Source organism: Marmota marmota, unplaced genomic scaffold, assembly GCF_001458135.2.
Source record: "Marmota marmota marmota unplaced genomic scaffold, marMar, whole genome shotgun sequence".
Classification (NCBI taxonomy): domain Eukaryota; kingdom Metazoa; phylum Chordata; class Mammalia; order Rodentia; family Sciuridae; genus Marmota; species Marmota marmota.
In genome coordinates, this window is record NW_025999991.1 from 10,602,621 (window position 1) to 10,617,992 (window position 15,372).

At 39.4% G+C, this 15,372-nt stretch overlaps 1 protein-coding gene across 2 annotated transcripts in view; it reads left to right on the forward strand.

The window, feature by feature from the left end:
• The first annotated feature begins 12,372 nt into the window (after nucleotides 1–12,372).
• The window catches only part of Atp9b (ATPase phospholipid transporting 9B (putative)), a 244,536-nt gene continuing 241,536 nt past the window's right edge, over nucleotides 12,373–15,372 (forward strand). For both annotated transcript variants that reach the window (XM_048806674.1, XM_015499591.2), the window contains exon 1: nucleotides 12,373–12,567. In XM_048806674.1, the coding sequence (XP_048662631.1) occupies nucleotides 12,431–12,567 (137 nt within the window). In that variant the 5' untranslated portion in view covers nucleotides 12,373–12,430. The remainder of the gene's footprint in view (nucleotides 12,568–15,372) is intronic.

The following is a 15,372-nucleotide window of genomic DNA, read 5'->3' on the forward strand; positions in this document are numbered from 1 at the left end:
GAGGGGCCCGCGGAGCGCTCGCTGGCGCCGAGCGTGGCCGTCGGGAGCGCGGAAGGGAAGTGGAGGCGCGGAACGGTTAAGTAGCTGACGGGGCCGCCGCTGCGCGGCCGGGAGGACGTGTGTGACCGAGGGGCGAGGCGGGCTCCTCGCGGGGCTGCCTCCACGCCGCTCAGGATCGCTCCCTTCTCGCGCCACGGAAGTGAGCTGTTGTAAAGGAAGAGGCGTAAAGACTGCAGTTTTACAAAATAAACTCCCAAGTGTTACCTCTTCCAGCTATCAAAATTTTATTTTCTTTATTGCAGAGGTATTGACGAAATAACCCATGATGCGCGGAGGGAAAAAATACGGATTTTACCCCATATCATATCTTAACCATTTTACTTCCGAATTTCAGCTTTGCAGTTCTTTTTTGACTGAGACTAACATGCAATCAGAAGAGTTCATATTATGTAATGGGAGAGCTGAATTCGCCCCTGGTCTGTTTATTCACTAGTCATTTCTCTTAGGCACCTTAAACTTCCCTCGTTTGTAAAACGATGGATAATGTTTTTCTCACGGAGGATGTTGAGTTTTACAGGAGAACCAATAAAAGCTGTCCTTTTTCAAGGTGCTTTCCTGGAAGTGGGTTCTCCAGAGCTGTCATTTCTTCTTTCCCACTCTTAGCTTTAAGAGTGATTGCATTAGTAATTGTCTAAGCATTTAATTTTAGGATATAAATATTTGGAAGTATGCCAGCTTTCAAAACAAGGTTTTCATCACATCTTGAGTCTATCAGTTTTCATTTTAAGTCATTTGGTGCATACACATCCAGAATTTCGTGTCTTGTGTATGTGTTGACCTTTTTTATTGTTATGTACCATTCCTTTCATAATTTTCTTTCGCTCTTAAATCTACTAGGTATTAGAGTAGTACTCATGCACTTTTGAATTAATGTTTGCATAGTGCCAGCTTTCAGTCTACACACTTTGTTCAACTTGAGGTGAAGTTTCTTGTTGGGTCATGGTTTTTATCCATAAAGTAATTATTGATACATTAGGACTAAGTGTGGCATTTTTCTGTTTCTTCTGATTTTTCATTTCCTTGTGTTTCTCTTTCCTATCTTCTTTTGGGTTACTTGAACAATTTTTGGTATATGTACAGTGTTTTGAGTGTAGATCTTTGTATGGTTTTCAGGTGTTTGCCCTGGCTATCACCGTATGCATTCAACTTACTGCTATGATGTGTTTTTATCACCATTTTACCTATTCTTCCATTCAGGGTTAGCATTTGGCCACCTGTTTAGACTTAGCATATGGGTCTTGGCTTACATTTGTGGTTTGTAGTTCTAATGACAGTGTGTGGTGCATTTTGGACTGCTTCAGTTTAGGTGGTGTCATTGTTCTCTCTTGTGTTGCATGATGGGGAAGAGTGATTTCCCCAGGCCTAGTGTCTCTTGGTAAGAGTTGAGAGTGTCGGGCTCCATGGGATAGAGAGACATCCTTGGTGAGGCACTGGATGTGGTTGTGTCCCCTCCACATGTGCCACCTGGCTGTACTGGTGTCTCTGAGTAGGAGGCAGGAGTCTGAGCACCCCTATTGCAGAGGCTTTCCATGGCAGAATCCTGCTTGGTGGTGCTCCCTGCCTGCCCTGGAGTCTTGGAGTAGGGCAAGGCTTGGGGGAGGGAGGTGCTGTAAAAGAGACTTCTTGGACTGGGCCTCTTGGTTGATGGGTAGCACTTGTCGGTGCTACTTGGCTGTCTCACTGGTGGGAGAGAGGAATCTCAGGGTTTCAGGACACAGAGATTTCCAGGACTAGCTGGTTGTTGTGGCATGGTTCCCTTGCTGGTGCCTACATCCCTCAGCATCCCTGGTGGGAGAGAGCAGCCTCAGGCTCTCCCATATGACATTCCTTGGCTGCTTACCAGTTTCTAGCTGGTGATGCTGTACTCTCATGATACTGTGGTCCTGTTCTATTGGGGTGTGGGGAACGAGCTTTCTTGGCTCCCTTCTCTAGCATGGTTGAAGTTAGGGGACACTGGGCCTGTGGTGCTTTATTCTGTTGCTGGGAGAACACATGAGAGACATGACGCTGTTGCTTCAGCCCAGGTCTCCAGCCAGCCTGCCTTCCTCTCACTGCTGTGGTCATGGCACTTTTCAGAACTCTCATTTGTGTCTTGCTTTGTTCCAGTTTATTTATTTACAGTTGGACTTATTGGGGAGTGTCAGGGAGAAATGCCATTTTGTCTGGACCAGAAATTATGCTTCTGTGTTATTTTTTGAAATTGGGTTGGTTTTATTTTATCATGATATGCATATGGTTTTATTTTATCATGATACACATATAGTTTAAAAATAAAGTGGTGCTAAAAGGCTTATAATAAAACATTATAATTGCTCCATTTACTCAGTTGCCCTCACCCTATTTTTTTTAACCCCAGTGGCAGTTACTTGGGACCTTGTAGCTGGTGTTTTCTTTTCTTTTTTTTTTTTTTGGTATCGGGGATTGAACTCAGGGGCACTCAACCACTGAGCCACATCCCCAGCCCTGTTTTGTTTTTTATTTAGAGTCAGGGTCTGATTGAGTTGCTTAGCGCCTTGCTTTTGCTGAGACTAGCTTTCAACTCATGATCCTCCTGCCTCAGCCTCCCAAGCTGGTGGATTTATAGGTGTGCTCTAGCTGTTTCTTAAAGCCACTGTACTTCTGAAGTCATTCTTTATTCCAGCTGCTGTTAGTGCAGAATTAGGTAACTCCTGCCACACTCATATAGTGCATAGCAGAGATTCCACTCTATTCTATGACTTATCTTCTCAGATGTGTCTTTGTCAATAGTGGCAGTGATGATTAGATTTTACCATTTTCCTGGTCTCCTGAGTTGGGAAGTGTTCTCAACTCTTCTTCTTTCGGCAAGATATTGTTTTAATTCTTTTTAAATGTTTGGTGGATTTACCAGCAGAACTATCTGAGCATTGGAAATTTCTTTTTTTGGATGTTTTCAATTTATGAATTCAGTTTCTTTATAGTTATTGGGCTGTTCTCACTTTTTACTCCATAGTAGGAGAGTTGTGATAGTTTGTGGTTTTTTTTGAGGAATGGTTCCATTTGATAGAAGTTACCAGGTTTATGTGTAGATGTGTAGAGTTGTTCATGGTGTTTGCCTGTTATTCTTTTGATGTTTCTTTAAGATGTTGGTGATATGTACACCTCCCACCCCTACCCATTTTTTTTTTTTTTTTTCCTTCTGGTACTGGAGATTGACCCTAGGGCCTTGTGCATGCTGGATAAATGCTCTACCATTGAGCCACATCTCCAGCCCAGCCAGCTGGACTGGCTATGAACTTGTTATTCTCCTGACTCAGTTTCTTGAGAAGCTGGATTACATTTATGCACCAGAATGTCTGGTTTATTTTTGCACTCTTTAACGGGTTTTTTGATATGCTTCTCATACAGACAGTTCACCTATTTAAATGTATAATTCTGTGGTTTTGAGTAAATTCATAAGTACATGTATCACCTCTTATCCTGCAGCTTCCACTCCACCTTTCATTTCTATTTCCTTCACCCAGCCATCTCTGAATTTATAGATCTTTTTTTTATTGTAGTAAAATGTAACATAAAATTTATCATTTTAGCTATTTTTAAACATACTTTCTTTTTTGTGGTACTAGGGATTGAACCCAGGACCTTGTTCTCAGTGCCGTTTTTATTTTATTTTGAAAGAGGGTCTGGCTAAATTGCCCAGGCCAGCTTGTGATCTTCCTGTCTCAGCCACTTGGGTAGCTGGGATTATAGGTGTGTGCTACCACGCTTAATTCTTTAGGTATACTGTTGACTTATAACAAATCAGTAATTTCATGCTTCAAAACTGAAATGATTTAAAATTGATATAAAGTTTTCTATCAAAACTATTTTTCTAATTTTTCTGTTTTGGGAACTATGTGCAATCTATAGAATACATCTGAAAAATAAAGAGTGTTAGTGTATTGTCTTACATATACAGAAAACAAAGTTTAATATTATCAGGCTGGAATCTACACACTGGCAACGGAATGCTTCATAGCTTTAGTTGATGGAAAGACACCTTTGACATAGACTTTTCTTTGAAAACCTCTCTCCTCAGGCAATGTAAAATTGACATTTTTGTTCTTGTTATGTATAAGAAATTACAATTATGTATTTTAAAGGTTTTCAGGTTTTCCTTGAAGTGAAATTATTTTTCTTTCACTAGAATTATAACAGCTTAGGACACAATATATTTAAAAGATAAGGCTGGTATATAATTATAGCTTACATAAAAATTTTCTTCATTGGGTTTAAAATATAAACCCAAAATTCCAAGGGAAGAATTATGTATGATTTGATGGGCTGGGGTTGTGGCTCAGTGGTAGAGCACTCGCCTAGCGTGCATGAGGCACTGGGTTCAATCCTCAGTACCACATAAATATAAAATAAAGATATTGTGTCTACCTGAAACAAAAAAAATTTAAAAAAAGAATTATGTATGATTTGTGTATGGTTTAATAATTATTAAAAAGCTCAACATCACATTATTTTTGCTATCATCAAAGGTGAATGTGGTCCTTTTTCAAATGCCAGTAAATAAGTGAAATCAAAGTTCACTAGGCTTCTAATTACATTGTCATGTGAGGTATCAATTTTTCTCACATGGTGAATGTGTGAAGAGTAAGGCATTTTTAAATTTGGTGTCACATTTCTGTGTTTTAAGTGATAACTATAACATTCAAGTTAGCTTTGTGGTTGAAAAAAGAATGAAGGACATCAAACATTTTAATTTTGCTTTTTCATGTATGTTTTAGTTGTAGATGGACACAATACCTTTATTTTGTTTATGTTTTATGTGGTGCTGAGCATTGAACCCAGTGCTTCACACATGTTAGGTGAGCACTCTACCACTGAGACAGAACCTCAGCCCTTCTTTACTTTTTCTACCAGCATGGGTGTTGGCCCTGCCTAAGGGCATTTGCAATATTGTAAGAGTTAACCTTCAATGTTGAAAAGGAGTCTAGTGCAGAGGACAGATGGCTATTGTCTGATTACCTGCAAAATATTAGTTTTTCTTGGTAGATGTAACAGTATTTTGTAATGCTAGGTTTCTTATTCTCAGATTTCTTTGTTAGTCAGCATTTTGTTCCTGTGACTAACATTGTTGACAAGAACAACTTAGAGGAGGAAAAGTGTTTTTGAGCCTCATAGTTTCAGAGGTTCAGTCCATGGTTGGCCAGTTCTATTGCCCTGGGCCCAAGGTGAGGCAGGACATGGTGATAGAAGGGCATGGTCATGGAGGAAAGCTGCCAGGAAACATAGGGCAAATGAGGATCCAGGGACATAATGTAATCCCCAGGCAGGGTATATTCTCCAGCTACACCTCACCTGCCTATATTTACCACACAGTAATCCATTCACGTTACTAATCCATCAAATGGATTAATCCATTGATTAGCTTATAGGTCTCCTAAATCATTTCACCTCTGAACATTCCTGCATTGTCTAATATAAACTTTTGGGGGATATCTCATATAGGGTCTATGCAGTATTTTTTCTGATTCTTTAAAATTTATAATGATTTAATAAATATTTTACCAGTTGTGAAGATGAAACTTTTCCTTCACTATGATAGTTCACAATTGAAGGGGTTTTCTTTTCCTCTTTCTATACAGAATAATTCAGTTTTTCATTCTTTGTGTGTGTGTGTGTGTGTGTGTGTGTGTGAGTGTGTGTGTATGTATAGTACTGGGGTTTGAACCCATGGTCTTGCACATGATAGGTCTACCACTGAGCTAGATCCTCTGCCCCCAGAATGAGTCTTTTTTAAAAATATCTTTTAGTTGTCAATGGACCTTTATTTTATTTATTTATACATGGTGGTGAGAATCAAACCCAGTGCCTCACACATGCTATGCAAGCGCTCTACCACTGAGCTACAACTCCAGCCCCAGAATGAGTCTTAAGACAGTATTTAATTGCTAAGGCCTGTGATTCCTTAGAATTAAAGAAATTTTCATAGAGGTTTATAAGAATTTCCTTTAAAAGGGATCCATAATTCACTCAAGTATAAAAATCTTTAGACCTTCCAGAATCGGAATATGTCACTTAACTTTCCTATACTTGACAGTATTAACATGATGGGAAGAGGCAATTGGAGTATGTGTCCTGAGTTAGTAGGCCATGAATCTTCAAATTTCTAATTCACATGTTTGTCTCAATTTATATATAGCATTGGTATAATTTCTTCAAGAAATTGGTATGCAGGTTTCTTATAGAACCTTTGAGAAATTGCTAGCTCAAATTTACTGTATATACAGTCAACATTGGGGATCACTTCTTAGTTCAAGGGGGTGGCAATTCCTTCTTCCTTTTGCTTGTTTTTGTTATTAAGGTCAAGGCATATTTTATAGCTGTTTAATTAATTAATTAATTTGCTGCTGCTTTTTCTTCATTTGTGACAGTCTGCTTTGTGCTGTTTTGACAGAATATCAGAGATTGGGTGATATATAGAGAATAGAAACTTAATTGCTCACAGTTTTGGGGGCTGGGAGGTCCGAGATGAGGGTGCTGGGCTTCTGATCAGAGCCCTTCTTGCTATGTCCCCACGTGGCAGAGGAGCAGAAGAGAATGAGCCCATCTGCAAACTTTTAAAACTGACATTAGGGCTGGGGTTGTGGCTCAGTAGAGTGCTTGCCTACCATGCATGAGGCACTGGGTTTGATCCTCAGCACCACATGAAAATAAAGATATTGTGTCCACCTATAACTAAAATATAAATACTAAGAAAAACCCTGACATTAACCCATTATTAGGACACAGGCCTCATGACCAAAACATCTCCCTTAGGCACTACCTTCAAACGATGGTGCAGCGGGATTTAACCTTTATCACATGAGTATGGAGAGAACAAAAAAATTAAAACCAGAGTGAATACCTGCTGCTGGAGGAGGAGTTTTGATTTCTCAGCAGTTCATGTAGTTTGCTACTTACTGGTGATTTCTAGGTGACATTGAACTTGGTAGCTTCCTGTGATGAGGGAGATATGCGCATTTCTTTGTAACAAATTCTTTTGCTTTCTCTATTAATATGCAAGCAAAAGGGAAATGTTTATTTTTCTAAAAGAAGTTTTGAGCATTAGGCATATTTTAAATGTTTCTCCTTTTAAAATAAATTGACTTCTCAGAAATAGTTTTTATCCTAATGGAAACAATAAGGCTGTTAGATACTTGAGGTAAAATGTGAATTTAAGCTAGTTATTGCATTGACCTACTTTTACTTAGAAGCATGTAAATTATGTCTTCCAGAGCTTGAGTGTTCTGTTGAAAGTTCCCAGTTCTTTTAAAGCGTTTGGCAGCAGCTAAGGTAGTTGTCCTCTTTCCTTAGCTTGGCAGTACTCTTGGGTTTGTATCATCTGTTGTCGTCTTTGTTCACATTGTTTTTACTCATTTAAGAAATATGTTTCCAGAATTATACTTAATTGCTGGAAACGTTGATTTTTCTTGAGTGACAAACCAATTAAGTGTGTATGACACCAGGCAACAAAAGACACTTAAGATTCTCTGCTTACTCTGTCTTGAAGAAATCCATTATTCATCATCTTATTGTGTTTAAATACTGAGGTGAAATTTTCAATACAATAGGAAAATTGCTTTGAAAATGGAATAAATTGCTTGCAGTTCAAAGGCTGCATTTCTATAGTTGAGGTTGCTAAACATGATGTTGCTCATATTCTTTATCTTCCAGAACACATCACTCTGCTTTTCCAGCGTTAAATGTGGTGAGATTGTGACTTTTGCTAAAATGTGACATGATTGCCCAGAAAACTTAATGAAAAGACTTAAAAATCTGATTTTGGATATAATGTTATAATATATTTAAGTGGTGTTTGAAATTTTTCACATTTTTGTATCATTATTCATTTTCTAGGAGTCTTTCTTTTTGGTACTGGGGTTTGAACTCAGGGACACTCAACCACTGAGCCGCATTCCCAGTCCTATTTTGTATTTTTATTTAGGGTCTCACTGAGTTGCTTAGCACCTCACTTTTGTTGAGGCTGGCTTTGAACTCGTGATCCTCCTGCCTCAGACTCCCAAATGACTTTAAATGTTGTAATCCTAAGCAGAGAAGTTACATAAGAAGTTACATAAAGGAAACAATTTATTTTGGGCTCCCATCTTCACAGATCATGTAATTTTTGCCTGGATCATGTAAAATGTCATTTGCATGTTGTAAGGATGTTCTCTGATGGTATCTAGAGTAGTTGGAGTTGTTGGTGGAAGATGGTATGGAGACAAAAAAATGAGTAGCATTTTCTTCTCTTTTTTAATATATTTTTTTTAGTTGTAGATGGACACAATGCTTTTATTTTTATGTGGTGCTAAGCCTCGAACCCAGTACCTTACATGTGCTGGGCAAGAGCTCTATTACTGAGCCCCAAGAATAGCATTTTTATTGGTGAATTAGAATGTTCAAAGAGGGTGAAAACAAGTGACTGCTATTTCTCTTAGCATAGTTAGGTCGAACAGAAGTTCTTCTATCATTTTTAGTGACAGTATGGTGTTCCATCGTATACTTAACCAGTTCTTTAAACATTAATGCTTTTTCCTTTTCCTTGGTTACTCTTTCAAGCAGCATGGTATGGGGATGATCATCTTTGAAGATACATCTTGTGCACATTTAATTTCCATGGGCAATTAGAACCTCTAGTTGGTTTGTGATGCTGCTTCACAAATTGTTCACTGCTCTTGCTGCTACTGTGGGTGTCCGTCCAGCCAGACACTATGGGGCACACTGGTAATCCCAGCGACTCGAAGGCTGAGACGTGAGGATTGCATGTACAAGGTTATCCTGGGCACTTTAGCAAGACCTTTTCCGAAAGTAAAAATAATTAATAAAAAGGGTGGTAGAACACCTGTTTAGGATGAATACCTGGGTTCTAGTCTCAGTACCCCCCAATTTTTTTTTTTCCACTTGACAGTCAAAGAAAACATTATCCCTTCTTGTTTGAATTTATATTACTTAAAAGACCTTTTTGGAAACAAATTATTTCCACACATGAGACCTTTTAATGGCTTCCCATTATGCCTGAAACAATACTGAAACTCTTGGTACCTTTCTAGCACTGTGTGCCTGGTCCTGCCCATCTCTTGCTGTCCTGCTGCCCAAGGTCTCTGCAGCCCTCACTGGTCTTCCTAGATCTTTAGTGGATGGCTGCTCTCCATAGGTGTTACCTCTAAGGAGGACCTCCTAGGTGATCCAAGGAAGACCTTTCCAGTCACTTCCATTCGTGCCACCCTGCCTGTTGTTCTAGTATTTTTCTCTGTAATTGACTGTGTACTTCCTGTTACTGACCCTGCAGGATTGGAGCTTTAGAGGAGAGGGCCTTGCTGTCAATTGCTTTTTTTTTCGTATGCTGCAGGTATTTCCCCCAGTGTCTGATTTGCTTTAAAATTATTTTTCTTCAGGGATCTGAAGTGTTTGGCCTGCTATCTGGCCGTGTTCAGTACTCAGTAAATTTCAGTCCTTGTCAGTTGTGTCCATTTTCCCTGGCCCTCAGGAATTGTTGTTTTTGGTTTTGGTCCTTGGTTTGAGTAAGGAGCCTATTCTCCCAAAATTTGATGTTATGAAGGAACTTGCTCTTTTTTGCTTTGAGTGTGAGGATTTGTTTTTTCCTTTTTGGCTTACAGCTTATTTGTAAATGTAGTCCCCGCCCCACCAAAGTATATATGGATTTCAAAAAAATCTTTCAATTAATAATGATTAAAATCCATTGTGATGACAGAGCCCATTTTATGTGATTTTAGTTATTTGTTAGGGTTGGTGTTCTGACCCAGGATAGGATCTGTGGGTGAGTGATTTCTTTGTGTATTTGAAGAGAACAGTATTATGCTGTTATGGGTAGTGTTTTCTATAAATGCCGGTTAGGTTAGTTGCTGATGTGGGTTGTACCTTTATATCCTTTCTGATTTTTCTTTTTCCTGTCAGTTATTGAGAGAAGAGTTTTAGTCTTCAAGTACCACTGGATTTCTCTTCCATTTGTATTAGCATTGCTTCATGTGCTTTGAAGCTTTGGGCCTGGCTAGGTGCATATACATGTATAATTGCTAGATGGTGTTAGTGATTTAATTCTTTTACCATTTGTGATGTCTTCCTTCATTCTGGCAAGTTTTTTTTTTATGTTAATATGGCTATTTAGTTTCTTAGTGTTTGCATCACACATTGTTTTCTATCCTTTTATTCTCTAAGATCTTTTGATACATATTGTGTTATAGTTAAGTTACTTCCAGTAGGTGGTGATTTTTGTACTCCAGAGACATTTTTCATTGTCCTGCCAAGGCAGTGATTCTGTTCAACATTCTGCATGCACAGGACAGACCCCCACAGTAAAAAATTCTGTGGCATGAGTTGCAGTGTAGGTGGCTGACTCTCCACTCTCTGCTCAGCTTACCATCCTACCACTTCATATGAACTGTGGGTGCCTGCTCCTTATGTTGTATGGTCACTTGTATTCCAGCCTCTTCACATTGAAAACAGTGTTATACTTCTTGTTTTGAATAGTTATTCTTGTCTTAAAAGACCTTTCTGTTGCTCTTTTTTTTTCCTGGAGTTCTGGGTTCCTTCTGGTATTATATTTTCTTCATCCTGAGACTTGCTTTGGCATTCTTTTAGGGCAAATCTGCTGCTGAAAACAAACTTTCTGTTTTCCCTTATCTGAGAATGTCACTGTCTTGTAGGATGTAGCATTCTAGGTTGGCAGCTCCTTTCTTCCAGTTCCCCTGGGGGCTGGGGTTGTGGCTCAGCAGTAGAGCGCTCACTTGTGCAAAATAAAGGTATTGTGTCCAACTACAACTAAAAGATAAATATTTTAAAACCCCCCCAAAAAAACAAAAAACAAAGAACATTAATTCCTCTGTCTTTTGGGCCTCTGATTTTCCTCCACCAGAGAGATGCCCCCATGCATTTGAATGGATGTCCCTGGCTCTGTTGGTTTGAAATACTCATCTTACTCCTTATGTGTATGTTAAGGATTTCAATATTCTCTTAGATATGTTTTTGTTATAGGTTCTAGCTGGTTCTTTTTATGGCTACTTAGCTGAGAGCAGTGGCACATGACTGTAATCCTAGTAACTCAGAAGGCTGAGGCAGGATGATTACAAGTTCAAGGCCAGCTTGGGCAATTAGTGAGACGCTCTCTTGAAAACAAAATTAGAAGAACTTTGGAACTACTTGGGATGTAGTTCAGTGGTAGAGTGCCCCTCAGTTGAGTCTCTAGTAATGCAGTAAAAACCAATAAGAGCAGAAAATGGATTTTGGAGATTGTGAGGAGACATTTCAATTTCAGTGACTACCTTGTCACACACCCATCTCAGAAGTTTTGTTTTCTTAATTTTCTTTTTTCTTTTTGTATTGGGGATTGAACCCAGGGATATTCAACCACTGAGGCACATCCCCAGCCCTTTTTTGTATTTTATTTAGAGACAGGGTCTCACTGAGTTGCTTAGGGTCTTGCTAAGTTGTTGAGGCTGGCTTTAAACTTGATCCTCCTGCCTCAGCCTCCTGAGCTTCTGGGATTACAGGCATATGCCACCTCACCTGGCTATTTTCTTAATTTTAAAATTGAGATGATATATAGCATGTGAGCTCCATGTAAAATTAAGATAGCAATTATTGAATTGCCATTATGGTTTCTGACACTGTTCTCAAAAAGGTGAATTTTTATTTTGTAAAGAGATTATTTTTGTGATTGAGGAAAGCCAAAGTGACAGTGTGGATGGTGGGCTGCTGTTTCTTGGGATGGGAAGAGATCTTTTGCCCTCTAAAACATATTCTACTTGTTGATATTTTTTTCCTTGAGTAGAACATTTTAGTAAAGGCACTGATGAAGACAGAATAAATTGGACATAGCACTGTTCCCTGTGTGTGTCAGTATATCAACTCTGAAACAAACTCAAGGATGGCGTGAGAACTTTCAGTCTATAGACAACTATACTTTGTCAAAAATCACTTCAGGAACTCTGGTAACTAATATGTGACTGAGGGTTTAGCTGATACTTGTAGCCTTAAATTTTTGGCTGATGGCCATATTTGTATGATTACTTTTACTATTCCTGACTTGAATGCAGTGAGTGAATGTTGGGCAGGCCTGCAGAGCTGTCATCCAGCCATGCATGTGGAGGTGTCTGGGACTGCGGCATGGGTATTGTTGGCCTCTCAGCCAGCACTGGCTTCCCGGTGTAGACTGGTTGCCTGTTTACCTGGGCAGCTTGGTTTTCTGCACTGCTGTTTATGAAAGCAGCTCCATTTGAAGAAATGATAACCAGCAAGTAGTAGGTAGCAGTTGTCATAAACGAATCCCACGCTGTTACAGAAGAATGCTTGGTCTGCTCACTCTCTGTTCCTGCCTTTAACTAGGTACCAGCTGGAGGATGAGTCTGCCCATTTGGACGAGATGCCACTAATGATGTCTGAAGAAGGCTTTGAGAATGATGAAAGTGATTACCACACGCTGCCACGAGCCAGGATAGAGCGAAGGAAAAGTGGTCTGGAGTGGTTTGTCTGCGGTGGATGGAAGTTCCTCTGTTCCAGGTTTGTCATGCTTATGAGCTTACCAGCTAGTATAACTGCAAGATGTATTGATAAGTCTCTATAAAAACCAAAGACACTGGGTTGTCACAGAGAGTACTTAGAACATTAGTCAGACCAAACAGTGCTAATCAGAAAGTCAGGGAAAACCAAGTTCATTATTTTATAAGACATTTAAATAGTTAAAAGCTGAGGGAAATTAGTGACTTTGTAATTAACACATGGCGGAATTAATTCTGGTCACTGTATCAACATTTATAAATGGCATTACTTTCTTATCCAAAAAGATGGAGATGGACCTATAACATGCAGCTTAATAGCACTGTAATTATGTGTATTATTCAGCTTTAGTGCTTTGACTTGGAATAAGACTCTTCTGTAGGTTTAGCCAGCAAGATATTAAGACGGAAACTCCTATTTAAGACAAGTTTCCTCGTGCTAAGATAAACTGGTGTGGTTTGCCTTTGAGTAAACTCTGGCAGGTGAAAGAGCTCTGTGCATCTCAGACACCTTTTTCTCCCGCCACCAGAAGCAGGGAGCAAGAGCTACAAGAGCTAAGTGAAGCCCTGTGACTAGAGCAGAGCCTGTCCAGTGCATCATGCTCATCACAGAGTCTTCTTCAGCCCTTGTATTGTCCATAAAAGGAAGGTGAATATTTTTAAAGACAGGTTTTGTTTTTCATGCTTTTCATCATTCTTTTGCAAGTTTGCACAAAGATGTTCCTATTGCCGATTTGATTTCTGGGTCAGCTTGCGAGGTGTTACTCACTGTTTTGTGGAACTGTAGGAAATTGGCAGCATAGAGAAAGGAGAAGAGCAAGATTTAGCTTTAACTCCCTATTTAGCTTTCAATCAGATCATAACTATCCTTGTCCTTGTTGTATATCACAGGCTTTCATGTAAAGAAAGAATTTCATAGTTAACCAATGTTTTAAAAATTGCTGATGGTGGGATACTAATTAATAAGAAGTCTCTGTGACTTATTGAAAGCATTTTCTAGTTAAGTGGCCAATATTCCAAGATACCCGGAGTGGTCTTTGTGGGTACATACTTAGTTGTAGGGTCAATTTTTTAAATAGATTTGGGACTACAGTTATTTTTTTATTTGTTTTTCTTGTGTCAGTTATGATGGGGATATGGCTTGGTGGTTGAGCACCCCTGGGTTCAATCCCCAGTACTAAAAAAAAAAAAACATGAAAACACTGGACGAATTTCCATTGAAAGACCAGCAATCTTTATTCCAGCTTTTGAATGAATTTATTCATGGTCTTTTCCTGTGATCTGTTGAATGTGTGGGATCTGCAGTGATGTCAACTTTTAAAATTCATAGAGCTCAGGCAGAGTAGGTTTAGTATAATTCTTAGGGGCCCTAGGATTTTTTGGAATGACATATGAACATTGGCTGCATTAGTCCCTATCAAGAGAATCAGCCTGTACTTTGAAGCTTTGAAACAGGTAATTGCCTGTTCTCAGTTCCCTTCAGGGAAGTCACCATGAAGAGCACTAATTTTTCCTCTCCAGCTGTGACAGACCTAGCTAGCATCTTTTTCCAATGGAAGACTATATTATATCCGCATTGAGCATCTTGTTAGTGTAGATACCATCATCGTTTGTCTTCTGGAATACTTGTAGCTTCTGTCAAGTACTTGCTGCTTCACCTTGTATTTTTATATTACAGAGACTTTACCTTAAACAGAGGTGAACCAACCTCTGTTCTCTTGGCTTCAAACTTTTCTTCTGCATTTACCTCACCTCTCAGCCTTCATGGAGTTGAAGGGAGTTGGAACCTTGCTTTGAATTTAGCTTTGGCTGTAGGGAATGTGTGGCTGTTCTGCTCTTCTGTTCAGACCACTAGAACTTTCTTTATGTCAGCAGTTAGCCTGTTTCACTTTCTTATCATTTATGTATGCATTGGAGCAGCTCTTTTAATTTTCTTCAAGAACTTTTCCTTTGTATTTATACCTTTGTTGCAACAAACCTTCAACCTTTAAAGATGTTTCTTGTCTAAAAATGTTATTAATTTTTTTAAAAAAATATCTATCTTGTATTAAAATATAAAACTAATCAGGAGGGTTGGTCTGATACAATTCTGTCAGATCTGGACATGTAAGTTTGAGAGTTCTTACTGTGCTGATACTGGAAGCCTCAAGGAAGGTTGTTATCCTTGAAAGTGCACCTGTTGGGCTGGGGATGTGGCTCAAGCGGTAGTGCGCTCGCCTGGCATGCGTGTGGCCCGGGTTCGATCCTCAGCACCACATACAAACAAAGATGTTGTTGTGTCCGCCGATAACTAAAAAATAAATATTTAAAAAAAAAAGAAAGTGCACCTGTTGCCAGGTCTATGAAGAATAAAGGAGATAGGGACTTTGGCAGTTGGAAGAGGGCAGGAAGAATGAAGTGTTGATGGAGATGACTTTTATTGTGTTCTTATTGGAACTGTGGGGTCACTTGAGTTAGCAGGGGATTAGGATACAGATGAGGACTTAAGATATGAGAAAAGTCAGCCAGGCTTTGGTAGCAATTGCTAGTAATCAGCAAAGGAAACTCAATACACATGAATTTGTAGTGATTGTGGCATATTTTATGGCTGTTTGTCTGTCGGGGAAGAGCCTGAACCTTTATATAACTGGTTGTGAAAGCATGGGCGGGGAGCTTCTGTGGGACTGAGGCCCACAGTATTGTGAACTGAGTAGATTGTGGTGGGCTACTGATTACTACCAGTTTGATGGCTGTGGGGTATATCTCAGAGGCATGAGTTCCCCACAAGTGTGGGTTGGAGGTAGTATTTTTCCTCTGCTCTGTAAGGCGC